The sequence below is a fragment of the Patiria miniata genome, unplaced genomic scaffold (assembly GCF_015706575.1).
Source record: "Patiria miniata isolate m_02_andy unplaced genomic scaffold, ASM1570657v1 HiC_scaffold_20, whole genome shotgun sequence".
Classification (NCBI taxonomy): Eukaryota; Metazoa; Echinodermata; class Asteroidea; order Valvatida; family Asterinidae; genus Patiria; species Patiria miniata.
Window position 1 is genome coordinate 23002583 of NW_024037059.1, and position 26539 is coordinate 23029121.

Below are 26539 nucleotides of genomic sequence, written 5' to 3' on the forward strand. Positions count from 1 at the left end.
GAAGACAACGGACAACACAGCACTCATGAGTGGTAGGCCTACGACGTTTCCGTAAAAATTAAAAATATTTTATCCAAGGACTCAAAATATTATGTTCATTATAAAACTTTCAGATGACCATCAAAAGTCCCACCGCAATTTTCTTCATGATTTACAGGCAATTCCCAAGTTATTCTGGTGAATATTCAGTCCAAAGAGACGACACATTGTCAAGCTGTTTTCGAAATACGTGTATGGCACGTGTCATGACAGAAGATGTGTTCGACTAGGTCCCAGAACTTAATGCGGTTAGCAGTGTCGCGGGCTCATTCAAGTCCCTCACATTGCCTGGTGCTTTTTATACATACAACTACTATGGCATCACTACATCCATGGCTGACGATGGTGTAGCTCGCCGAAAAAGTTTAGCTGTCACGACAAAAGATGGATCGGTGTCTTTCACACTTCTCGTGTGGCTGTAAAGACGACCCACTCTTGAGTGGCAGTCTCTACCAATTCTGCATCTTCTCTTAATTCTTTCGTTTGAGGCAGCAAAAAGTCAAGCTATTCCGTCCAGTTGTCTATTAAACCGGACCAATTTTCACAAGAATGTGTGACAGGGTTTGGTGTGTCCTATGTACCCACCAGGGTCTGGTGTGCTCTGTGATCAGGGTCTGGTGTGCCCTGTGATCAGGGTCTGGTGTGCCCTGGGATCAGGGTCTGGTGTGCCTTTGTGCTCTAATTATCATGGTTATGGTGGGCTTGGTGTGCCCTATTCATGAGTTTCCATGACTCATGAGGGAGAGTACTTGAAAACAGGATGTGGGGGACCTCCCATGTGGGGGCCATTGACCAACACTGACCATGAGTTGTGGTAAGTGTTGTTTGTGCATCAAATGTATACCGTCTCCTGTAGTTCAATAAAACAAAAATCATCCTTGATTCATCATCCTTAAGGCTTAACTCTGGTGAGCTACGAGATTTCAACATTGATGGCACAGTAATCACTCTTTCAGAATTTGCTAGGGACCTTGGAGTTACAGTAGACAACACCCTGAATGTGAAACGGCACATTCGCAACTCCTGTCGAGCAGCTGCCTTTGGAATCCACAAAATTGGGAAACTCAGAAAGTACCTCAACCAAAGTTCCACCGAGCGTCTAGTAAATGGTTTTGTTACATCCCACCTTGATTACTGTAATAGTTTGTTAATAAATTCACCCATTTCCCATTTGTCAGCACTTCAACATATCCAGAACACAGCAGCTCGTCTCATCACGCGCACAAGGAAACATGAACACATAACCCCAATCCTTTGTGCCCTACACTGGCTCCCCATTCCACAACACATCCAATTCAAGATCCTCCTTCTCACTTACAAGGCTCGGAACGGACTTGCACCCTCATACATCAAGGAACTCATCACACCCAAACTGCAAACCTCTTCCATCCATCTCCGTTCATCACCCACAGCACACTTGCAACTTGCTCCTGGTCACCACACCCATACTCGATACGGCGATCGAGCCTTCTCCGTCTCTGCTCCCAAACTTTGGAACAATCTCCCCATCGTCATACGGGATTCCCAAACTCTGGACATTTTCAAAACCAGATTGAAAACACACCTATTTAACTCCGAGTCAACTTAGACACATTTGACACTTCTTTAGTTGTTACTGCATTGTATTACATGTTTTGCTAATATATAGTTTGGTACTATATACTTACGTATGTTTACTTTTTGTAAAGCACTTAGAAACACTACGTATTAAGCGCTATATAAATGTTAATTATTATTATTATTATTATTATTATTATTCCTTTAATGAACCACATAAAATAAGGAGACAAACAGTCAAGCTGTTTTGGGTACATTAATAGAGAACCATTTATTCTAAGGCTAATAGGCCAGACCAAATTGAATTAAGAAATTCTACAAGGCCAATTAACCACATACACTAGAGTCTTTATTGTAACTACATTTAAGAAATAAAAGAGAAATCCTCCAAAAAGTGTTTCCTAAACAACTAGATTGTGGGTAGTTGACAATAGATTTAAAAAGTTATTTGCTGGTAGGACGACATACATGTACATGTAGTATAGGTACAATTTGTATAGTGTTTGAAAACATTCAACATTTATTAAGTTCTTGGCAATGCTTTTGAAAACGGCTGTGTCAATTTTAACCTTTGCTCAGGGGAGAGGGTAATATATGCTTGGAATGCCTCAGATTTCCAGTCCCCCATCATTTTGACTATTTCACAAGGAAGGCCAGATTGCAAAGCCCAAGTCGCCCCTCCTCCGCGAAAACTGTGAGTGCCAAACTGTGATGGAGGGAGCTTTAATTTAGTCAGCAGCTTGGTAAGAGTTGCTTGGAACTGGGAGGGAGTCAGAGGCTTGTAACTTAGTGGTATCATAAAGGCAGGGCTATTGCAGGGTACATCTGGACATAATGCGAAATATCGAATGAGGGCAGTGACTGGGCAGAGTGGATGCTTGTGTAAGAAGGGCAAGGGGACAGACAATTGGCGTTGTTTGAACTGGATTGTTTTGGACCTTCGAATATTGAGCAGAACACCCCAAGGATGTACAGGAAAAATCAGATCGGGTAAGGTGCCGTTCAATATCAAAAGACCCAGCAGAAGGGGTGAGGAAGTTGGATTTGCGCAACAATCCAAAAAAGGCTACTAAGCATGCTGCCCAAAATGCAGCATCAAAGGGGGAGGACAAATCTAACAAGGATCTGAGGGATAAGAGAATGGTAGGGGTGATGGGCTCTTTGTGCTGAACGATGTGGCCTGTACCGTAGTTCTCTTTATTCCCAGCAAAATTGTCTGAAGATGCCAATTATTTTCTAGCGGGTTAGGGAGGCCACAATCACGATGAAGTATTCAGAGGATATTAATGTACTGCACATAGAGGAATACTGAAGATGACCTGCTAAATAGGCCACATATCTGCTTAGTATGGTGGGTAACTGGAACAGGTGAATAACTCATCATTGAACAAAATTTCAAATAAGTGCGGAGGTGAGAGCGATAGGTGGCTTTGGTGGATGATGCGAATGTAGCACATCAGTACTGTGCAACCTGGATATCCAGGTATTGTTCAATTGCTGCAGTCTGTGCATCTGGGGAGAAATAGACAGCACGGAGGGGAGAGACATATGAACAGTCAGGTCACATATGGATGGATTAAACCCCCATGAAAGCCAAGGTTGAAACAGGGATTGTAACCTTAATAACTGGCCTGGCTCATGAAGACGAGAAATACAGTCGGCGAGAGTATTCTGTGAACCAGGGAGGTGGATGGCCCGGAGTGAGAAATTAAAGCTAGCAGAAATCCAGAACACTTCTCGCACATAGGGCATGATGGTTAGGTTGGTGTATGTGCCTTTGTTAATCACAGAGCGGGCAGTAATATTGTCTGTGTATATGAAAATCTGTGAGTTCCTCCAGAAAGGAGCCCAGCGGCGCGCTGCAATGAGGAAAGATAGTAATTCCTTGCAGTTAATATGCAAATTAGCAACTTGTGGCCAATCAATAGCCCAGTGCGTGTACTGCCAGTCACCCTGACAAAAGATACCAGAGGCAGTACTCGATGCGTCCTTGAGAACTGTGTAGTTGGGGCCATCTAGAAAGAGGGCTTTACCATTAAAGTGTGACAGGAAGTTGCGCCACCATGATAAATCAAGATGAAAATCCTTTGTCAGCTTTACTTTATGGTGTGGTTTGCGTAGTGGGGCGAGTAAGTCAAGTATGCGGCGGAGATAAGTCCTACCCCCGCGAATGGCTTGTGATGCCCAGTTAAGTTTCCCCGCAAGGGATTGTAATTGGCGCAGAGTTGCGCGGCGTCGAGAAGCAAAATCCTCAAAAAGTTGTGCGAATTCCACAAGTTTTTCATGTGGGAGTTCGAGTGTGCGTGCTTGATTGTCGATCAAAATACCAAGAAAAGTGATAGTGTGGGAGGGGCCATCCACCTTTGACCAGTTAATATACAAACCCAACTTTCGTAGCAAAGCAAGTAACGTATTAAGTGCAAGTTCACAGGTCTCTCGTGAATTTTCAATGACAGGGAAATCATCTAGATAAGCCACAATACCATTAAAACCACGGCGGTGCATCATGCGGGTTACGGATTGCGTTAATCTGTGGAAAATACCCGGTGCACGTTTAGCCCCAAAAGGGAGCTTTGTGTCATAGAAATAAGTTGGTGAATCACTGTCAGAGAAAGTCCACTTAAGGCCTGTGAATTTATAATCATCTGGATGAATAGGGACCGACCGATACTAAGCACTTTTTAGGTCTACTTTGGCCATGAAGTAATTTGGACCCGCCAAGTTCACGGCTTCATCAATAGTCCCGAGTAGTGTAGACTGCGTATTTGACCCTGGTTTTTTGTGGAGGATCATGATCCTCATCGAGGATCATATCGGTAACCCCGATGAGGATCATGAGAGGGGGATGTGGCTGTGGGGAGGTGACGTCACGGATCGATAGACAAATCGATAATGAGGTGGAGATTAGGGTTGAATGAGGATTAAAGCGTTTGCAGACAACACTATAATAAAATGGTATGCGGAGGATCAGGATAGCGTATCGAGACACTGTGTGTGAATGTGGACGAAAAAATATTTTAACCCAATTCGTGGATGAAGGCGAATATCAATAAACACAATTCTCAATATACTATCATCAATTGAACTCTTTTTGTATTTATTTATTTGTTTATTTTTTTTTTTTTATAAATATATTTGTACGTATAGCATATTTTTTTCTTCGCAAAACAAAACAAAAGTAGGGTTTTAGAAGAGACAAACAATAACATTGAAGTAGCACACATCAAGACGTACTAGATGCCTAAACACAAAATGTAACTAAACTCAAATAACAAAAGTACAAAAAAGTACACACAGAACACGGACACGAACAATAATATCAAAATACACTTAAAACATAAAATAAAATCAAACGCACACACTTTTTAAACGAATCTAAAACCTTACTTAACCATCATCCAAGCGCAAACACAACTTTTTACGACCGAAACAAAATATTAAAAGCCAAGCGTTTACAAAAAAATATAGCCTAAACCAATACCAATACACACAACTAAATAAAAGACGACTCGGGGTGCCTAAAACCAACTGGAACTCACCAGAACATTCCTTGAGTGGTCAACAGGCGATATACAGTTTTCAAGTATTTTATTCGTAATCACTGCAATCAGTAAAACATGCGTTTAATTACAATCAATGCTTTCTTTATTACAAACAATATAAAACAAAATATGTTAAAATTACATAAAGTTAGAGAGAGAGAGAAAAAAGAAATGCTAAAATAATTAAACATAACGATCAGTAATTGGCAGATTAATTCGGTTCAGTTCATTGATAGATTATGGTAAAAAAATAGCCGACAACTTTAGTTTAATAATTATGTTCATGTAGCTTTATTATAGTCGCCCTCAAAATGTTACTTTTTTCGTATTTGAAGAAATTAAGATGTAAAAAAAAAAAAAACAGTTCATTACGTTCCTCCCATCCATACCCTTTCGTTCGAGCGACGGTATCAGTGTTTCCCTACCAAATTAAATTATTTCGTGGAAAACAAATCTTCCATTATCATAGCTTAATTTAAAAAAAAAAAAAGAATGTGTAGTATACATGTTTCATAAAAAAGGACAAGTTTTAATTGAGCGTTTAAAATAGTTTTCCTGAAATAAAAACGGAACGCTTACTGCTTATTCATTTCATTTAAAAATGTCTTCGTGGCTGACAAAAAAAAATGTAGGGCTTCAAAGCAAGCTTAAAGTTTTAAATCTTTTATCTTAAAACAATATTAACTTAGCATGATTACACGTGTTTTGTAGTTTGGAAAACAAAGCTGGAGATATTCTTAAAGAAATGACATAAAAATCCGACGTGCCATTATCAATTATTGCTAGATATCACATAGGCCCTATACACTTCGATACTATAAGTCAAGATACGTGGTAGACACACCGTCTGGATCTACTTTCCTCTTCGGATATAGATAGCTGAATGCAGTTTTCACTTGTTCGTACGTGTACATGCCATCGCGTTGCATCCTGAATCCTCGGTTGACTCCTCCGCTAGCTGTCTGTGATGTTAACACCTCCATATACTGTTGCTTGGTGATGTCGTTATTGGCCTTGTTGAGTCCTTTGCAGCTTATTTTGTTCTTGGATCCGAAGCAGTAGTAGGTCTTGCTGCAGAGAGCAATAATCCCATCTCCTTCCCACTCCACCTTGAACAATCCAGGAGTCCGCTTGTCGTAGGCAAGGTGAGCGGCGGTGTCGTCCCGGGGAAACCACTGGTGCTTCTCCCTCACATACTGCTCCTTCATCTCCTCCTTGATGACATCGTCTAAAGTATTCCCCGAGATGGCGAGATAAGCAGAATCCGTGTCCATCTCGCACATCTGAAAGTCGGACGGGTGGACAAACTTGAGTAAGAAGTCATAATAGAACTCCAACATGCGCAATTTCGCGAACTGATAGACAAAGAAGCCGATTTGGAGCGGGAGGTTGAGGCGGATCATCTTCTTAGCCATGTCCACTTCGTACACGTCATCATCGAGCGCGTGAAGTGCACGGAAATGGGACTTGTTGACGTATCGAGGAGCCTCTGCATCATTGCACACACGGACATTCATGTGTCGCTCCTGATTGGTGACGATCTTCCCGTAGGCCGAGTTTCCCAGGAGCTTCATGGTATCGGCTAAGATGGCTTTACTAGGGTCCGAATCTCCAGCACTCCGTGCATCACTCATCACTGGATGACCTCGTGCACGTGGAGAACTTGCAAACCGTGACTGATGTACCACTGGATTAGTGGAGTGGCTAACATACATTTGCCATGCATACTGCCGATCAGACTACGCCTAGGTGTCTTCATCGTGCCTTCTTTCTCGGCATAAGTACGCATGTGGTCTCCGATATCTGTCCTACCAATATCTATATTTCTAAAAATGGGCGGCATTTCTGCGAAGTGATCTCTTAAAGCCTCTGGAACTTCAATGTCACACTCGACCAAACCAAACATGGACCCGTCCATAACTGTGTTGATTATTTCTTGCTGCGTCATCGTCTTACGGTGATAGTGTGGTAGTCGGTTACATTTAACAAACTGACTCAGCTTGTGATTGGTAGCCTGGAGGTGCCGCCACTCACACTCCCACATTTTTTGAGCTGATAACCCTGCTGACGAATATACGTTGACGTCTGCTCAGTCAGGCGCCTCAACTCTTTCATGCTCATTTTTCTGACGGAATTGTATTTGTCCGTGTTGTAAGAGCACTGGTGGCCGTGCCAGAAACACCCGTGGAACTGGAAGACCGTGTTGGTTTCCTCACAAAAACCGTCCACGGGGAGTCGTCTGGCACCGACTTGTTTCTCCTTGGCGTTATATTTATGCCGAATGTGAACACCCTCTGAATGTGCCACCCATTCCATCCACTCTGCCGCCATGGTGCCCCACTTTTGGCTTTGGACCGGCTTGAATTTTTGCTCAGCCTTCCTGCGTACAAAGTTCTCGACGGGCATTTCCTGCATCAGCGACCAAAGATACAATGCATTGGCATCAAAGCCGACGATGTTTTGACAACGTTTTGAACCTTTGCGGATGAACGTCTTCCCTTTTTCATGATAGCGATGAAAGACAATCGACGGACCCCCGACGATGTTGTCCTTGATGGTGTAGTAAAGGTCACGATTTGCCTCGTCGATGAGGCTGAAATAGACGTCTTTAGGAAGGGTGAGGAACAAATACTGAAGTGACAAGCCCGGAACAGAGATGGCGGATTTGAACATGTCCATGTGGCGCTCCCTATAAAATGCAAACATCTTGTCTACCACTTCTAGGAAGGGGACGACGTCGAGATTGTTATACCAAATAAGGAGATCTCGCACTTTGGTCATACCGTGTTCCTTCCATACGTGTCGACAGTAATCATATTCCTTCTCAGTTATATTGCACCCCTTCAACTTGCTGTAGAACGCCTGGTGAGGCGGAAGTTCAGCATAGTCAAGTTTTTGCAAGTCATCTATCCATTCGTATGGGAAGAATCCTTTGTCTGATGCACAGTCATACGCCTTTAGGAATTTCGCGTAGCTATAACCCGGAGCTAGATAATTTGAGATATCCAGGAATTTCAACTTTTCTGTCTTCAGGGCCATGTATGTGGAGGTTCTTTTGATGATCAACTTCAAAGGATCCGTCTGCTGAAGAACTGGGTACAGATGTCGCTTGATGACGTTGATATCATATTTCCCAGAATTGAAGCCTAGTACCGGTAGCTCTTTGAGGTATTCGTCTAGCTCCTCTCTGACTTTGTTGATGTGCTTGTGCAGTTTGCTCTGCGGCGTTGACTCGCTTCTCATCGCCTCAACCAGCTCATCCAACTGCTCAAAAATGACATCAAATTTTTCCAGCAGTATGGCGTACGCAGCTCCGCTGATGAGATGTAGGTAGCTGACCATGTTCGATACCAACTCACGCGGGTTGCCGTTCAGTAACTGATGCTCAGTAACTCAGTGGCGTGCTTCCCATCGCAGTTTTCCGTCTCGCTGGCGCATTGAGGGAGATACGGCTGGAAGTAGCATTCATAATCAAAAGTGGCTCTGAAAGGATAATATTTCACGTCATCCTCTATATGTATACCCAACTCTGATAACTTGTCAAAGACGGTCAAGGGCAGTTGGTAAGAACCTCCACTGAACTTATGTTTGACGTTGACGTCACATGTTATTTCGTGACGTAGAAGATCGGTTGATCTCCTAAACACGGTGCAGCACTTGGAGCAGGTGTAGGATCGGCTGTACTTACTGAGATCGGAAATGTAGGAGAAATGATTTCCCCACAGGTTAAGATACAGAGTATCGGGATAGCGGCGGTGAGAACGCCTGATCAGTTCCACCTGGATCGTAGATTTACTAGGACATTGTTCCTCTTCTGTCATTTTATCAACCTCGTTTTCCTCATCTTCGTCATCGACATGTACCGGCATCAGCATTGTAATGTTTACATTATTGCAATGCATTTGTATAGCCACCTTCTACTGCATGTGTTCTAGAGCAGTATATGCTGATGACCCTTGACCTGAATGGCATGTACTAAATTATAGACTCTCACACGAGGTATCCATCCTGCACAATCGTGTCTCCTTTGTCCATTCATTTCGGCTCCGATATTTATCATTCATTAGTCTTAGTCAGACATCATATTGGCGACGAGTGAATAAAATAACATTCCTGAATCATTATATGCGTGTATCTCCGCTGATGATCCTCGGATGCCGATGATTTTCGTCGATTTTCGCTGTTGATTTTGACTCGCATCAGACCAGTGTGAATCGTCCAGCATGGCGCAGTATAGCATACCAGCGCCATCGCCGCTCGATCTCAACGATCGAAATCTCTATCAGAGTTTGACAAAATTCTTACAGCGTTTTCAGAACTTCGAAGTAGCTACTGGAGTTCATAAGAAGGATGACACTATTCGCGTGGCAACATTCCTGTCTGTAATCGGTCAACCCGCCATCGACACGTACAACACGTTCGTATGGACAAACGACAGTGATGCAAAGAAATACGACAAAGTTGTCGACAAGTTCGCCGCGTTCTGCCAAGGAAAGAAGAACACCACATACGAACGCTACTTGCTTAACTGTAGAGTTCAACGTGAAGGAGAAACAGTTGATGCATTTGTCACAGCACTGAGTCAAGACACTGGCCGACACCTGTGAGTTTGGTGAGTTAAAAAACAGTTTGATTCGAGATCGTATCATACTAGGGATCAGAGAAACTGGCCTCAAGCAGCGCCTACTTCATGACCCAGAACTCACACTATAGACAAAGCGGTCTTACTAATCAGGGCTGCAACAACTGCGTCAGAGCAACTCAAAAGCATGGATCAGCCACAGCCTCAAGTCAGTGCAGTTCGCAGGCGACCACAGAAACAAAAGTGGCAACCAAGGCAACGCCCGCAAAAATCGCAGTCACGAAATGCTGACAAGTCGTCCCATGCACCTCACCAGTCTTCATCAAAGACATGTCATAACTGTGGTGGAAATTACCCACATTCAGGCACATGCCCTGCCTACGGCAAAACTTGTGATTTCTGTAAAAAGAAGAATCACTTTGCTTCAGTCTGCCGCACCAAGAAGTTCTCACACAGAGTGCACACAGCTCAAGATGAATCTGGTCCGGGCAGCTCCACATCTGACGATGAATATGCGTTCATCGTCCATCGCAAAAACAAAAAACAACCGCGAATCGACATCGTCATAGACGGTAAACATACCTGTGCCCTTATTGATACCGGAGCATCTGTCAACATAATGAGCCAGACAACTTTCAGCCAACTCCCTCAGCCACATTTGCACCCAGACAACGCGAACATTTACGCTTATGGTGCAAAGACTCCGCTCCCTGTCATCGGTAAAGTCACTGTGACAGTTGCGTACAAAGACAACTCCATCAGCTGCGAGTTTCATGTAATCGAGGGACAAGGCGATACGCTTCTCAGCTTCCAGACTGCACCGTCACTGAACATTGTACAGCTAACGTACAATCTCGACGCTGAATCATTGTCAGTTGACAACATCGTGGCTCAATACGCCAACCGCTTCGAAGGAATTGGAAAGTTGACTGATGTGAAGTGCAAACTTCATGTTGACAAATCTGTCACACCCGTGGCTCAACCGCATCGCAGGATTCCCTTCCACGTTCGTCATAAAGTGGAGGCTGAACTGAAACGCCTTCAAACACTCGACATCATCGAACCAGTCAGCGACACTCCAACTCCCTGGATATCACCGATCCGTGTGGTACCCAAGCCTAAAGACCCTAACACCATACGACTCTGCATTGACATGCGTGCCGTCAATCAAGCCATTGAACGAGAAAGGCATGTCACACCGACCATCGATGACATCATCGTCAAGCTGAACGGAGCTCAAGTATTTTCGAAACTTGATCTCAACAGTGGGTATCATCAAATCGAACTTGATGAGGACTCGCGTTACCTGACCACCTTCTCAACACATGTTGGTCTGTACCAATTCAAGCGACTCAACTTCGGAGTCGACAGTGGTGCTGAACAGTTCCAGAACCTCATCCAATCTACATTGGCTGGACTGCCAGGTGTCCTGAACATAAGTGATGACATACTTGTGTACGGGAAAACCACCGAAGAGCACAAAGACAACTTGGCACGTTGTCTACAACGCCTCAGAGAGAAGAACTTGACGCTCAACAAGGCCAAATGCCAGTTCCATGCAAGCAGTGTGGAATTCTTTGGTCACATCTTCTCAGCAGACGGTGTTGCACCTAGCCCCGCTAAGGTGAAAGCACTCACTGACGCAGCACCTCCAGCCAACAAGGAAGAGCTTCGTAGCTTCCTGGGTTTAGCCACCTACTGCGCTCGCTTCATACCCAGACTAGCACTGATCTCTGAACCACTTCGTGCACTAACAAAGGAATCATCTCCATGGATATGGGGAAAACAACAAAGCGACGCGATGGACAAAATCAAACAGTCAATCACTGACCATTGCAAGATCGCTTACTTCAATCCAGAGAGCCGAACCGAGATCATTGTCGATGCCAGCCCCATCGGACTTTGCGCACTACTCGTTCAACATGACTCTACTGGAAACACAGCCATTGTAGCAGTAGCAAGCCGATCGCTAACAGCAGTCAAACAACGCTACTCACAGACTGAGAGAGAAGCCCTTGGAATCACTTGGGGTATTCTCCACTTCCACCTGTACTTGTTCGTTAACACATTTGCTGTCACTACCGATCACAAGCCTCTTCTGCCAATGTTCAACCACAGCTACTCCAATCCACCCGCGAGAATCGAGAGATGGTTGCTAAAACTGCAGCCATACAGCTTCCAGGTTCACTACAAACCAGGCAAGTCTAACCCTGCAGACTATTTCTCGCGACACCCATGCTCGACAACTCAACAGTCAGAGCCTAACGCAGAGGAGCATGTCAACTTCATCATCCACAACGCTGTCCCTAAATCGCTAACTCTTGCAGAAATACAGGATGCAACAAAGAATGATCGCCTCCTCCAACTGGCCATCGATGCCACAAAAACCAACGCATGGAACCAGATCATCAAAACAGCCGACACAACTGTGACATCTGATCTGACCAGCATCTTCCATGTTCGCCATGAACTCAGTGTTAGCAGCGCTGAGGATATTCTACTGCGCGATCATCGCATTGTCATTCCGACCGCACTCCAACAACGCGTCATTGACATTGCACACGAAGGCCATCAAGGCATGGTCAAAACCAAACAACTTCTCTGACAGAAAGTTTGGTTCCCCCAACTTGACACACGAGTTGAGAACACCGTAGCTGAATGCCTACCATGCCAAGCCTCAACTGTGGACAAAGCCACAAGCGAACCACTTCACATGTCTGATCTACCCGACGCACCATGGACACATCTCAGTATCGACTTCAAACAACTGCCAACAGGTGACTACCTGCTTGTCGTGATCGACGACTACAGTCGTTATCCTGAGATTGAAATCACAAGCTCCACCTCTGCAAAATCTGTCATCCCCAAACTCGACAAAATCTTCGCAACTTTTGGCTGCCCACAAGTTGTTCGCACAGATAATGGCCCACCATTTCAGAGTGCAGAATTCGCGTCTTTTGCCAAGTACATTGGATTTCAACATCGCCGCATCACACCCATCTGGCCTCAAGCAAACGGCGAGGTTGAGCGCATGATGTGGAATCTGAACAAAATGTATCGCACTGCAAAAGCCGAAGGCCGATCTTGGCAGCAGGCTATGTATGCATATCTCCGCAACTACAGATCCACCCCTCATAGTACTACCGGCGTCACACCTGCATCATTACTCTTCGCCCACTCATTCCGCACTCGCCTGCCTGATGTTCACACTGCTCCAGTCCAACCCGACATCAAAGCCAAAGACGCACACATGAAGGAAACCATGAAGACAAATGCCGACAAGAAAAACTCCATGCGCAGACACAAGCTAAAGGTTGGTGACCGTGTTCTGGTGAAACAAACTGGAATCATCTCCACTTCCATGACACCATATTTCACTGTTCCCCCTGGCACCAAAGCCCCTGCTGGCTCGGAACTACCCCGGAGGAAGTGGGTTACACTGAACCGGCTGCGAACTGGGGTTGGGAGATTCAATGCCAACATGCACCGCTGGAAACTCCGGGATTCACCGGCATGCACCTGTGGTGCAGATGAGCAGACGGCAGATCATATATTATACCACTGCCCCGACCTCCAACCTCCTGACGGGATGACTGATCTGTCGTGCCCAAAAGACGCACAAATCAACTGGCTTACGCAGCTCCAAGAAATAGCCTGATGTACAGTACTACTAACTCACACGAAAGAAAGAAAGAGAACTTCAACCGTTCACCATCACATCACTGAAAGGATCCATGGTAACAGCTACCCGTGACGACAACACCACCGTCACCAGAAATGCCTCATTCTTCAAACGCCTGAAGCAGACCATTTCAACACCAGCATAACAACCAGTCCACTACGATCCAGATGACTCGGACATGGACATGTATGACACACCTGCTGAAAACCAGACTAATCCACCTGTCAGACGAAACCCCGCCAGAAATCATAGAGAGTGAAGTGCTTGTAACCTCTCCTCTCAAAAGTTAGTTTAGTCAAGTTGTGTTATTCAAAAAAAAAAACATCTTCGCGCGGCACTTCAGGCGGTGGAATATCATACTCAAAGCCTTGTCAACGTCTACAACCGAGTATACACATCTTGAATTCGGCGCTCTGTCGTGTAATGCATGCGAATGGGCAACCAGTGTTGACGGAGCTTACTGAGAATATCATCAGCCACTTGCTGTGCATCAGCGGGAAACTCTTGGGGATCTTCCAGGACAGTTTCCATCGACTGTGCGTGGAGCATTTCCCCGTCTGTTAGGGTTTCTTCGGGCAATGACTGTTGAGTTGGACCGCCCTCATGATACGTTTTGATGTGTCTTTTCACGCTGTCATATCGACTAAGAGACTTGTCACACAGCGGGCAGTTGTGCACCTCTGGTGAATGTGGTGGGGACAGTGGTGGCTCAAGGGTCGGCGATGAGGAGGTAAGGACATCGGAAACGACCTCCATATGGGAATTCCCTACATCCTTATGGACGGACTGATAGGGTTCGGGGTTTGGCTCGTTTGGATTTGGATAAGTTGCCGACATTCCGCCATGGTTGTTTTGCAGATGCCGTAACATACATGTATGACTCACCCTCGGGAAAACATCTCTGCAGGCAGGACATATTGCAGTTGAAGCATCCAAATTTGGGGAAGGGTTGTTTGTTCCGGCCTCGGCACGTGTCGACTCTACATTGTCTTGATCCGAAATTGGACAGATAGGAGACGACGGCTGATCTGCAGTGTGGCTCTTACGATGGCGTTTCATGTTGTCAGGACGAGAGAACGCTTTGCCGCACACCGGACATGTCATGGCCTTCTTGTTGACACTCGGTCCGATCTTATGTAGCTTCCGGTGTCGAATCAGGTTGGTCAAGTGATGGAAGACGTTGCCGCACACCGAGCACGGAAACCGTTTCCGTTTGGCTGCATTTTCGTCTTGCTTTTGACCCGCTTGTCCTTACCGCAAGTCTTGGAGTTCCCTCGTGGTGGCATGGTCAGGAGGAACGTCAACAATCTGCAAATAAGGAGATAAAAGAAACAGATTGTTATTAACATGTTTATTTTTAATGTATTTATTAACAAAGGATAATTTTGAAATGAAACAAACTTTTCAAATCGTATAACGATGGCTTGTAGCGGGAGTTATGGTGACCTTTCCATTGTACAAGCCATGAAGGGAATAGGAGGGCTTAAGACAATGACAGTCAATTAATATCCGTCATGCTTACCATAAGCTGGTCTTCATCTGGGTCGGTATCCAGCTCCTCTTGCAAGCATCGAAGGAACTGTACACTGGGCGGAGTGCTTGTCGGAAAGGGGTTCAGGGTTCTCTGATGGCTCATCTTGCAACTTGTAAGGAATCTGGATAATGAAGGGAATAAAGGAAATCGTTATTGAGAGAAAAAAATGTTGCAGGTATTTTGGAATGCGCTGTATAAAATGTAAGTATAAAGCACTTACTCGAGAGCGACGTGACGCTGTCAATATCCACATTCAAAATGATTCTCTTGACGAAGATCCTCAACTTATATAGCCTTCAGGGGAGATGAACTAATTCTAAAAATAGAATTCTAAAAATAGCACAGAAAATTCTTTATAATGTATATAAAGATTGCTTCGCTGAACATTATCGTTTCCGAACAGTCTACTAAAGTATAAAAAAAAAGTCTGCGGAAGAATTTCTTTTCTTTTTTCGGATCATAATTTGTGTACCTTCTACTCATAATAATATATTACGGTTACGCCTAGAAAAGTGATGATACTCTTTACTGCAATATTGTTTCAGAAAGAAACCATTCATTTCCTTTTTTTTTGTTCTTAAAAAAATAATAATAATAAAAATAAGAAACAAAAATAAATTGGCGCTTCAAATACATTTAGGGCCTATGCATCAAATATATAATTCCCTCCCCGCCACAACAAACTTCTCACAAACAAATAACCAAACAACACTAAATAAACCAATGAAACAAACACCCTTACACCCCAAGAGGCAGACATACCAATAAAACAACAAAGCAAAACAAACCGAATCAAAACATGATAAAACTACGACTCCGGAAAATCCAAACTTTTGGCAACAGTGTTGTACATGCATGGCCGTAATATTGAAATTTCTACCAAAATGACATCACACATGCGCTATTAACAATGATTTTTTTTTCACAATTAGCGTAAACTAAATGCACTTGAAATGAGCAGACAAACAAACAACCAAGGAACAAATAAACTCTTTGATGATAAGTTTCAACGGGTCACGCAGGTACTTTAGTTAAGATTTGCATTCGAATACATTGCATACCCTGTGTCCAACATTTGCATTATAATGTTTTAGACAAACACGTCGTTGAATGATCTATTTTATTTTGTTACTATGTTTCCACTTTGGGTAAACATAGGTTTATTCAGTACATGTACTAATTTCTTGTGCCTCCATCTAAAATAATGGGGGTTGTTTTTTTTTTTGTTTTTTTTTAGTTGTCATTGTTGCGTGATTTCGTACATGTAATCATATACGGAATTTATATTAATATCATTTTGTGTTCGTAATATCCAAATTTTAGACTAGGCACTAAAGGTTTTTTTCTCTTGCAGCTTTGTGAAATTGAGTACCGGTACATGTATACGGTTCATGTACATTACGTACAAATTAACCACTGATCACAACAACCACGTTACATTCCAATCAACGTATTTTTGTTATGTTCAGATTCATCAGAAGCGCATACATTATCGCATCGATTGGGACGTAAACATAATCACATAATCAGTCGCATTAATGAGAAAGATTACCGGCAGTCGAGCAAACGTACACATTATAGGGGTTTTTTAAGAACATTCTGAAAAGAAATGTCAAGACTCGTTCAATATAAAATAAGCCTAGTTTGGGTTAATTTCACAACGTTTTTCCATCGAGACTTCAAAAGGAAAAAATTACTTTAATATTGTATTCCAAATTCAATGATATAACTTAGACCCCCCCCCCCCCCCCCCCCCCCCCCCCCCCCCCCCCCCCCCGTTTACCCGCATGTCGGTCTAGCGGTAATACAGTATTCCTTTTCTATCAATTGGAAAACCATTTTCATAATTAACATTGAATCCTGCTTTATTTGTGCTTAACGATTGAAATTTGCAGAAGACAATCACGCGGAATTCCTACGATTATTATTTCTTTCTTTCTTTTTTTGTTGGTTCTAAACACACTATATACATGTGTGAACCGTAAAAGGTGATCTTCGACATTGTTACAAAATGAACAAAGGTGGAGGTCAATAATTTCCATTTCTCCGTCCAAGTAATATAAACTTAAGAGACTTCAGGACGTGGTTTTATTTTCCTTTGATAAAAATGAGATACAGTTACAAGTGGGTTTCTTTTCGGGTATACAAAATGTTGTCCAATAACACAGACAACATCTAAGTTGTACATGTCATATTCTATTTTACTTCAATGACTGTGGGACGCTTATTTCTAACACAAACGCATTAAGAAAATAGTTATTTAAACAATCAATAGTGTAAGAAATTATCAGTGAGACTATTTAAACGCAAGAGTATCTTTTACTAGCTTATTGTTTTATGGACTCATTATGTAAATGAAGATAGATAATTATCTTTAAATATCCGTTTCTACGTTCTCATTGGGCAGCCAAGATCTTTGTGAACACCTGAAACATAATCGTTTATTTTAAACTTTGTTGCTAAGATAAGCAGCACAAGCAGTAAGAAACAGAACACCTCAGAGAATATTATCTAGGTTATAATGAAAACAGCACATAACCGTGTCTTTTATCCAAAATGTTACAATTCCCAACATTCAATGCATGAAAAAGAAATTTAAGAAAACCGTACTCGGTTCTATTTTCTCGTGCAGATACATGTGCTGATTTTTTTTTTCTTCAATCGAACAGAACGTATAATTTGGAGAATAGTTTTTATCTTTTCACGTCTCTAGTGGTCATTACAATGTATACGCTTTATTCTTTGCGGATTAAGTTTCTTAAGTATCCATTTTGAAAATTATTGCTTTTTTTCGTAAGTCATCCACTCGAACATTGACGCAGTTTGTTTGTTTGTTTGTTTGTTTGTTTGTTTGGGGTGTTTTTTCTTGTTCGTGTATGGAACACTGGTATTAGGGAAAATATCGTACTAGTCAACGATACATGTGTCGTTATAATATCGTACTAGTCAACGATACATGTGTCGTTTATTATGAAAAATATTGCGGTTATTGATTCTACATGTAGTATGAAATAATAATTAAAAATATCTGAGAATGCTACTTTAAACAGTCTTTCAAAATGAAAAATAAATTACAAACAAGTCATTAAAATACGTTGTTATTAACTCTGAAATATAATCTGTTAAAACATTTAAAATAATGGTATTTATTTAAAAAAAAATTTGTGTAGTCTGTTTCAGTTCATTAATAAGTCAATTTTTTCCTCTTTTTTTTTTGAAAATTATGGAAAGAACTTGAAAACGCCAGCAAGTGGTCTGTTACTCCTTCTTTTTGGTTCAATTTGTTGAGCTTTTAAGCTTCCTGTATTTGACCCAAGCCTCACGTCGACTTGAAATTATTTCCCTTTATATGCACGTCGCATATGCGCGACAAATCGTACCGAAATGACTCTTAAATTATCGATATATTTATTATTTTGTGAGTTTTTTTTTTTTGGTCAGAATTTACAGCAGCTCCAGAATCTATCATATGTCTATCACACGTTCCAAATCATGGTTTTGCACGGATGTCTTACGTACGTGGAAAGAAGTGCGGGTTGCAAATTGCTATAGTCAGTCAGATTTTGTACATTTTTACGTAACAGAAATGTTATTTTGTTTATTGTTTTTCTCGTTGTACTCATACCTCTAAAAAGATAACTCACAAAACAAAACAAAATAGAAATAAAATAAAATATTTAAAAATGCTTTTCTCTCGCTCTCTCTCTTCTTTGTGGGGAGAGGGGGTTCTTGCATTTTTGTTTTGTTTTCATCAAGTCTCACTTCTACGGCACTACGCTGAGAGGCCGATGCTATAGTCAACCCTGTAAGTCAATTAGAGAGAAATGAAAAAAAACGACACCAAAATTAAAAAAAAATAAAAATAAAAAATATATGCAGAGTCAATCACTCAAACGTTTCTCATCACATTTAAATGCATGTATAAAAAAAACCCCATTAGGTTCAATTGTCTTGCGGAACACGCACGTACCTTGTCTCTGATGAGTTGCGTAGATACTCCAAAATGACTTTCAAGTTTACAGTAAAACTTACACTTCAGCACTCTTTTAGTACCGGCCTTGTCGATGCGCATCGAACGGTGTTGTAAATTAAAAAGTGATAGCATAATGTACGTGTACGCATGGTGTATGTGTGTGTAAAAAAAAAAAAAAAACACCGCGAATTCGGACCGGACCGGACGACTGGCCGGACAAGTCCAGGCTAGTAACAACTTGTTTGCCATCTTCGATGAGTCATTGATGTGATGTCACGGGATTCCCACTCTAATACAAAGGCTATTGTGATTACGCAACGAGCCTACGTGGCTGCACCGTGCACAGTGTATGATGGGTTTCAGGACGATGAATTGATCATGCTGTTGTTTTATTTCCTTCGTGAACGTGGAACTTATATATGCGTAATAGAATAGAACTAACTCCAAATGAGACCGTAGTTAGTTTCTTGGAGTCGCCAATGATATTTAAAAAAAAAAAATCAGTTTTCATAATGTCTCAGATTGAACAAAGCGTGGGTCAGCCGTTTAGCATGAAATTAGATAAACACGTACGTTTGTAGAATTTTACAAATTTCCGTAGAAGACATTATAATCATGAGGACAAAAAAAAATCAAAACATTAATTATATACGAAAAACATCAACAACCAACCATCCCATCATCCAACAATTACAATAATTTCACTGTTTACTTACTGAACTACCGGAACATGCATCCCGTTGTAAATGTTATATCTTCGGCAAAGCTTTGTTAGGAAAATATTCTTGTTCAAATTCAACATTTTAAAAGTGCCCAAGTCTTCGGACCAGCTGTAATAACATACTAGGTACTGTTGACGCCTCCTGAGAGTCTTTAAGCAGAGTTCATTAAAATAAACATCGTATCATGTATATAGGAATCGGACGTAAATTGTTTGTAAACTGGCTGATTGATTCATTTTAGTGCACATTTGATTTTGTTTTAGCAAATTACTGATAAGAAGTACAAATTACAGTTTGAACTTTGCCTGTTTACCCTAAGTTAATTTTAAAAAGTATTCTTTTTGTAATTGTGTGAACTACCTGCACCCATTTCATTAATTTGGTATCTCATACTTTTTAGATACATAACATCAATATACGCTTGTATATTGTTAAAACAAATTTATTTATTTAATCATTAATTTATTTATCCCATTTCTTTGCCCCGTGTATGCCGTAACAGTTAAAACTGGTTTCCATTGGGGCCCTGCATACATTTTTTCCCCTTACGTAAAGTTAAATTAATAAATTATTCGCCTTCATCCACGAATTGGGTTAAAATATTTTTTCGTCCACATTCACACACAGTGTCTCGATACGCTATCCTGATCCTCCGCATACAATTTTATTATACTGTTGTCTGCAAACGCTTTAATCCTCATTCAACCCTAATCTCCACCTCATTATCGATTTGTCTATCGAATCGTGACGTCACCTCCAGTGGCGTCACCAGACTTTTCAGTCTGGGGGGGCACAGGGGGGGCACCAGCATTTGATGGGGGGGGGGGCACTTAGGTGGATACGAATCGCCATCCTGGGGGAGGGGTCTAAGGGGAGGGGGTACCCCCCTCCCCTTTGGAAAATTTTCGCATACGGAGGATGGGCTAGATGCAAAATGGTGCCACATTTGATGCTAAATTCGATCTGAAGATATCTCCAGAAATTGCTATTTTTGAGGTAATGATTTTAACAACGCGCAGAATTTTGCAGAGGATAGGGGGGCACCAGCATTTGATGGGGGGGCACTCGGGGGGGCACTAGGTTTTCCGGGGGGGGGGGGGCACGTGCCCCCCCTGGCCCCCCCTTGGCGACGCCACTGGTCACCTCCCCACAGCCACATCCCCCTCTCATGATCCTCATCGGGGTTACCGATATGATCCTCGATGAGGATCATGATCCTCCACAAAAAAACAGGGTCAAATACGCAGTCTACACTACTGTCGCGAAGTGTTCTTTGTTGATCGTTGCATAATCATTCAGTGCTGAGCCACTTGGTCGGCTACAGTCATGAATTAAATGAACTTCGTTTTTCTTTGGTTTGGGTATGGCACCCAGAGCACTGACAACTGAAGGTTTACTGTGGATTGGGTCACAAATAACATAGTTACCTTCAGCAATTTCGGACTTAATTTGGGCCTCAACTAAGTGCTTATGGGAAGGGCCGGTTGCTGACAAATAGTTATTAACTTCTACAATGGCAGAAATACAGCATCCATGTCATTTTTTAATTCAGCTTGCCAAATGTCAATGGGCAGTGGACAGGTACAAGTGGATGTTTTTTTTGGATTGGCCACTGGCAAAGTAATGCCAGGGATGTCTAGTTTTTTGGGTCGCCATGCTGGCTAGAAGGATGCTGCTTTCCACAAGAGGGAACCAGGCAAGTATGACTAAATCTACACTTTTCTTTAAATCGACAAGTGCCTCTGTTGTAATTGAGGCATGTGCATCAAATGTATACTGTCTCCTGTAGTTCAATAAAACAAAAATCATCCTTGATTTTTTCCATTATACAAACCAATTTATTGTGTGTGTGCTAGTATCAGTCTGAGAATAATACTTCCTTATCCACTGCTTCTTCTATTCAATATCTCTTCATCAATATCAGTTCATGTTGCGAACCCAAAACCCATGATTATTTAAATATTGAAATGGTTTTATATACTGTCCATGAAGTACACAATGTTGTGATCTTTTATGGCTCCCTTATTTACCCATGTATTATACGGTAATTGCCAACTTGCACATTAAGGGTCTCTTACCAAGCCCAGCGCATGCCTAGTGATGCAATACCATACGCGCTATTGCATTCATTATTCATGTGGCTATTTATGTACATGACCGACCAAACATATCCCCTCACCCCAGTGAGCTAGAGTTCCTCTTCCCATGTATGTTGTGCGGCAAACTCATACAATGTATGTTGTGCAGCGAACTTGAATGTTGTGCGGCAGACCAATTGTTGTGCAAAGCAATCCCCAAAGTGAAGTGCTATAACGAAGCTCCGCTCTCTTCAAAAGAGGTTGTAGGGCAGGAGAAATAGTAGCACACTCACTAGGTCTAGTATTATTATGAATCTTCCCTACATTGTAGGTCGAGGCATGATTGAGGCCAGGAGAAGTAGTAAGCACTAGTTCCAAGGTGCGGCTTCAATTAATGTACCATTAATTAAGCTGCTAATTTTAGCCTGAACTGATTCAGTTGGCCGATGTTCTAGCCCCGTCCAGAGCTGGTACCCGCCCGTCACCATTGCGAACCATTCCTGCTATATGGGCCCCCTGGCTCCTGATCTAGCCATTAATTCCCCGTATTCAACTAAGTTACCGTAGTAACACCGGTCTTGTCTATCTATCCAATGGATCACACCCCAGTTGACCTTGGATATGTACACCACATGCACTGGCTCGAACTGTAGTCCGGTATACACTCCCTAGCCCTGTCCAGCTGTTTCCTCCCCTGGTCACCGTATTGGTCCACTCCCACATCGTTCCGGGTTGTCTGTACTGTGCCGGTGCCCACTTGGTTCAACTAGAATCATTGGTTTACTTGGTGAAGATGGTTCCGCCATGCAGTTACAGTAAAGACTTTGTGAGACTTATATTGAAGACATCAATTTGATTAACTTTAAAACACTAAAGCAAAAATCCTAGGTTAGGCCCCCCCAAAAAAGTCTCCGGTTTCTGGTATGGAGCTTGCCCAAAAAGTGGTGGGGCAACGCGGCTTCTTTTTTTTTTTTTTACCTGATTTTTTTGCTTCAAATCATTGAAATGTCGGCTGATGACTGCAAATGGTGCCCGACTAAACTTAGATGGGAGTCCAGAGAGGCCACATAAAGCTTATTCTCAACCATAACCCAATCTAAAAACACGTTAAAATTGTGCAGCAGCAGGATTCCTGTCAAACCAGTGAGTTTGGCAGTTTTGAGACATCATCTTTCATTGAATAAAAAACTTTTTCATTTTGCCGACGCGCATGGCTACGGCGACGCGCGCGCATACCAGAAACCGGAGACTTTTTTTTTGCGGCCTTATCCGCACAAAGTTTAATGAAGTGAAGAGATGAAATAATAAACCAGTATTGACATGTGTGTCTGTCACCCAAAGTCCTGTTTCCCTCCAACTTCTTTAATAATTGTTGACTCCAATATAATGTTATAGAGCTACTATTAGGGAAAGCAACAATAGTTTCCCGCGCTAATTATCTCCTAGGATTTATTCGTACAGTTGCTGGTGGTACTTCATCCCACGCAATTTTCTTTCGTTACAAATCCCTGGTCCTACCTATCCTCAAGTACGGCCCCCTTCCTGGAGCACACTCACATTATCCCAACAACAGCAGTTTGAACGTGTGCAGCAAATTGCAACTTGCATGGCTTCGAAACAAAGCTGAGGTCAGATGTCATTTGAGGAATGGTTGGACCGGTTGAACTGGCTGTCTCTTTCATCCAGACGTGATTTTTTTTACATGTTCCTTCGTATACAAATGCTCATGGCATTTGCACAATGTAATTGTGACACTATTACTGATAACGCATTCATCAATCCAAGACACCCTGATTCACTCACATTCCGTGCACTTTCCTGCCCGTACTCAGCTCTTTTTCACGTAAATATCCGAGACTTTGGAACGCTTTACCCTCCCACATCAAGGACTCTGCTGTCATTAACTCACTCTCTCATTTTCTAACAGATGTGAAGTGTTTCTTTCCTGATAATTTTTTTTTTGTTTTCCGGTACATGCCATCACAAGTTTATTCAGGTGTATTGCCAGGCAATTTGTACTGTAATGGTTTTTCTCAAACGTTTGTTTGTCCCTGTTAAAATTATGTGCGGGAATGCATACCTGCGGGTAATAGTACCGGTATTTAAGTTTACTTTTGCTTTTCCCAGACCCACATATTTTGTTTGTATAATTTTGTGTTTTTTATTCTATTTGTTTTTGATTATGTCTTGTATTTGTTTATGACATCCTGTCATTGGTTTTATCCTTCTTGTAAGTTTGTTTTGTTTCATGGTTCTATTTATTTATTAATTTGGAGTGTTTATATTTTTGTGCTTTAATTCCCCTTGTGCTTCACTTTCTTGTAATTGCTTTTCCGCTTTAAAGTGGAAAAGAATTGTTTTTGTTCTGATTTTTCCCTTTTTATTCCACCCAAAATCCCATAGACTTTGTACACGTTTTTTAACCTTAAACAAACTCGTATTGTAATGAAACCTAACCTATGTGAAGACCCAATAGTAAGTTTGTGTCTCGAAGAGTGACGTTGAGATTACCAGTGTTGTAGTTGAGTACTTTTTTCCGAATACCGAGTACTGCCGAGTACTTAGTTACCAAGTACGAGTACTTGTACTTGCGAGTACAAGTACAAGTACAAGTACTGTACTTCCGAGTACGAGTACCAGTATTTGTATTTCCAAATACGGCTATTGCGGCCCAGGCCCAGTCAGACCCATATAGACCATCATGGCTAGATGTTAAATGTGTTTGTCCGGACGTGCATGCATAGAGGAAAATCAGGAAACTTCGATTTCTCCACAAGCCAACCAACCATTTCAAACTGAAAGTATCAATAAAATAAGGTCGCGGTATATAAAGACATGCTATACCATTCCCCCCCCCCCCCCCCCCCCCCGAGTACTGCTATTCGAGTACGAGTACTTTGCTGCCCGAGTACGAGTACCGTCATTTCGAGTACGAATTCGAATACGAGTAGGAGTACGAGTACGAGTACTTTCAAATAAGTACTCGAGTAGTACTCGGGTATGAGTACCGAGTACGAGTACTACAACACTGGTGATTACATTATCATGGGTCACGTGACGTCATCTTAAATGTGCAAACTTTAAGACCCTATATCTAAAGAACTGTAAGTCCAACTGGGTTGAAACTCGGTATGTAGGTAGACCGGGATGTGTTATTGGTAATAATTGAGGTGACGTCATTGTGACGTCATCGTGTGATTTATATCGATGTTTGAAGTTTTGATAATTATCACCATATTTCTCGAACCCAACATGCTAAATTCAAAATTCTTTTGGTACTATGTTTGTTAGGTAATAGGTAGGCCAAAATATGTGAAGTCACGAAGACGTCATCAAAATTGCGATTTTTAAAAACACATATAAGGGTAAGTCTGCTTGACTTGAAACTTGGTGGGTAGGTAGATACTGTTAATAGTATACAAAATCTGAAAAGAATTCATGATGACGTCATCACCTAATTTTTTTAGTAATTTATAAACTTTTTTTCATTTTCTTCTGAAATGCTTTTATGCATTCTCAAATATGTTTCTTGAATATATATATTAAAACAAAAATTGCAGAAAAGCCTATGTTCTGTTCATCGAACAGACATGGCTCTAGTTTCATGACGTTCATGTTTTGGTCAAATAAATAATAATAATATTATTTTGTTCTACTTTTCAGAAATGATTCTGTATTGCAAAACAGAGACTGAGGACCTTGTTTCATCGCTGCTGAGGTGGTGTAGAGTTGATTTGGAAAAGTATTCACTTACAAGCCTACGGTAATTCTAAATTGGTATTTTGAATTACATTCTTTTAATACAAACTTTTATTTAAATTATGAGTCCTCGGGCCCATAAAACAGTGTGAGAAACGGCAGTCTGCATAGGCTACTCCCATGGCCATGGTGGTCCAAATAGTCAAGAAGAGCTGGCCTCAATCAGTCTGGTAGAATCAGCTGCTGGATTACATCTGACACTGGAGCAATTAGTGGCACAAGTGTCAGGCAATATCTCCAGTAGCTGATTTCACGAAAAAGTGTGTAGCGGGCGCCATGCATAAGACTTACACAACAACTTTGTTGCGCAGCTGCGCAATAAAATTATGATCGATTTCGCTAAACTTGGCGTAGCTGCGCAACATTTTCAATAATTTAAACATCTTGGACGAGGATAAAAACAGCATTTACGACAGCTGTTTGTGTGTGAATTTGTTCTTTCGTGAAACAGCTTCTGGATCACCTCAACCCGCCATTTTGAAAATAATTTTGCCCGACTTTCTTCGGAATCAGTCGGCAACTCTAAAAATTATGTTGCGAGTAAAATAGAAATTCATTTACTTCAAACGTCTTTTATCAACCTTGTTAAGTTGTGCCATAACGGATTCTACAAAAGTGCCGATTTGCTGGTAAAATATGTCATATTCAGTCACTACGCCACAACTTACGCCACCTAAAATGATTGCACAAGTTACGCCATAATTTATTGTGCAAGTTGCGGACTTATGCACTATCCGACTTTTGTGAAATGAATCATAAGTGAAATGTTGCGCAGCGTGGAATGTTGCGCAACTTACGCAATAAATTGTAGCGCAAGCAGAGTTGCGCCATTGCGTAAGGTTTCGTGAAATTGGCTGCAGCTCCATATCAGGAGGAGTCTAAAGATCAGGAATGACACTCAGTGCTAGAATCAGATTTGGATGCATATTCAAGTAGACCTCCTCCTGTGCATATGGCAGAATTAGAAACAGTGGTAGAAGGCGACAAGTCATCTGATGTTGATTCCACAGTCATCTTTAGGCAAAAAATAAAAAACTGTTTTGTTGCCCTCATCCGACTAATCTGAAAATG

General features: G+C 41.9%; 1 protein-coding gene and 1 long non-coding RNA gene across 2 annotated transcripts in view; one reads left to right on the forward strand and one right to left on the reverse strand.

Annotated features, from left to right (window-relative positions):
* The window catches only part of LOC119728243, an 88810-nt gene that overhangs the window by 26312 nt on the left and 35959 nt on the right, over positions 1-26539 (forward strand). The window contains exon 4 of the mRNA XM_038200398.1: positions 25373-25472. Coding sequence (XP_038056326.1) covers positions 25373-25472 — 100 coding nt within the window. The remainder of the gene's footprint in view (positions 1-25372; positions 25473-26539) is intronic.
* LOC119728245 lies at positions 13822-15235 on the reverse strand. Its single transcript, XR_005271023.1, has 3 exons — positions 15157-15235; positions 14925-15057; positions 13822-14710 (listed from the first exon to the last, which is right to left on the reverse strand). It is a non-coding gene; the product is annotated as an uncharacterized LOC119728245 (long non-coding RNA).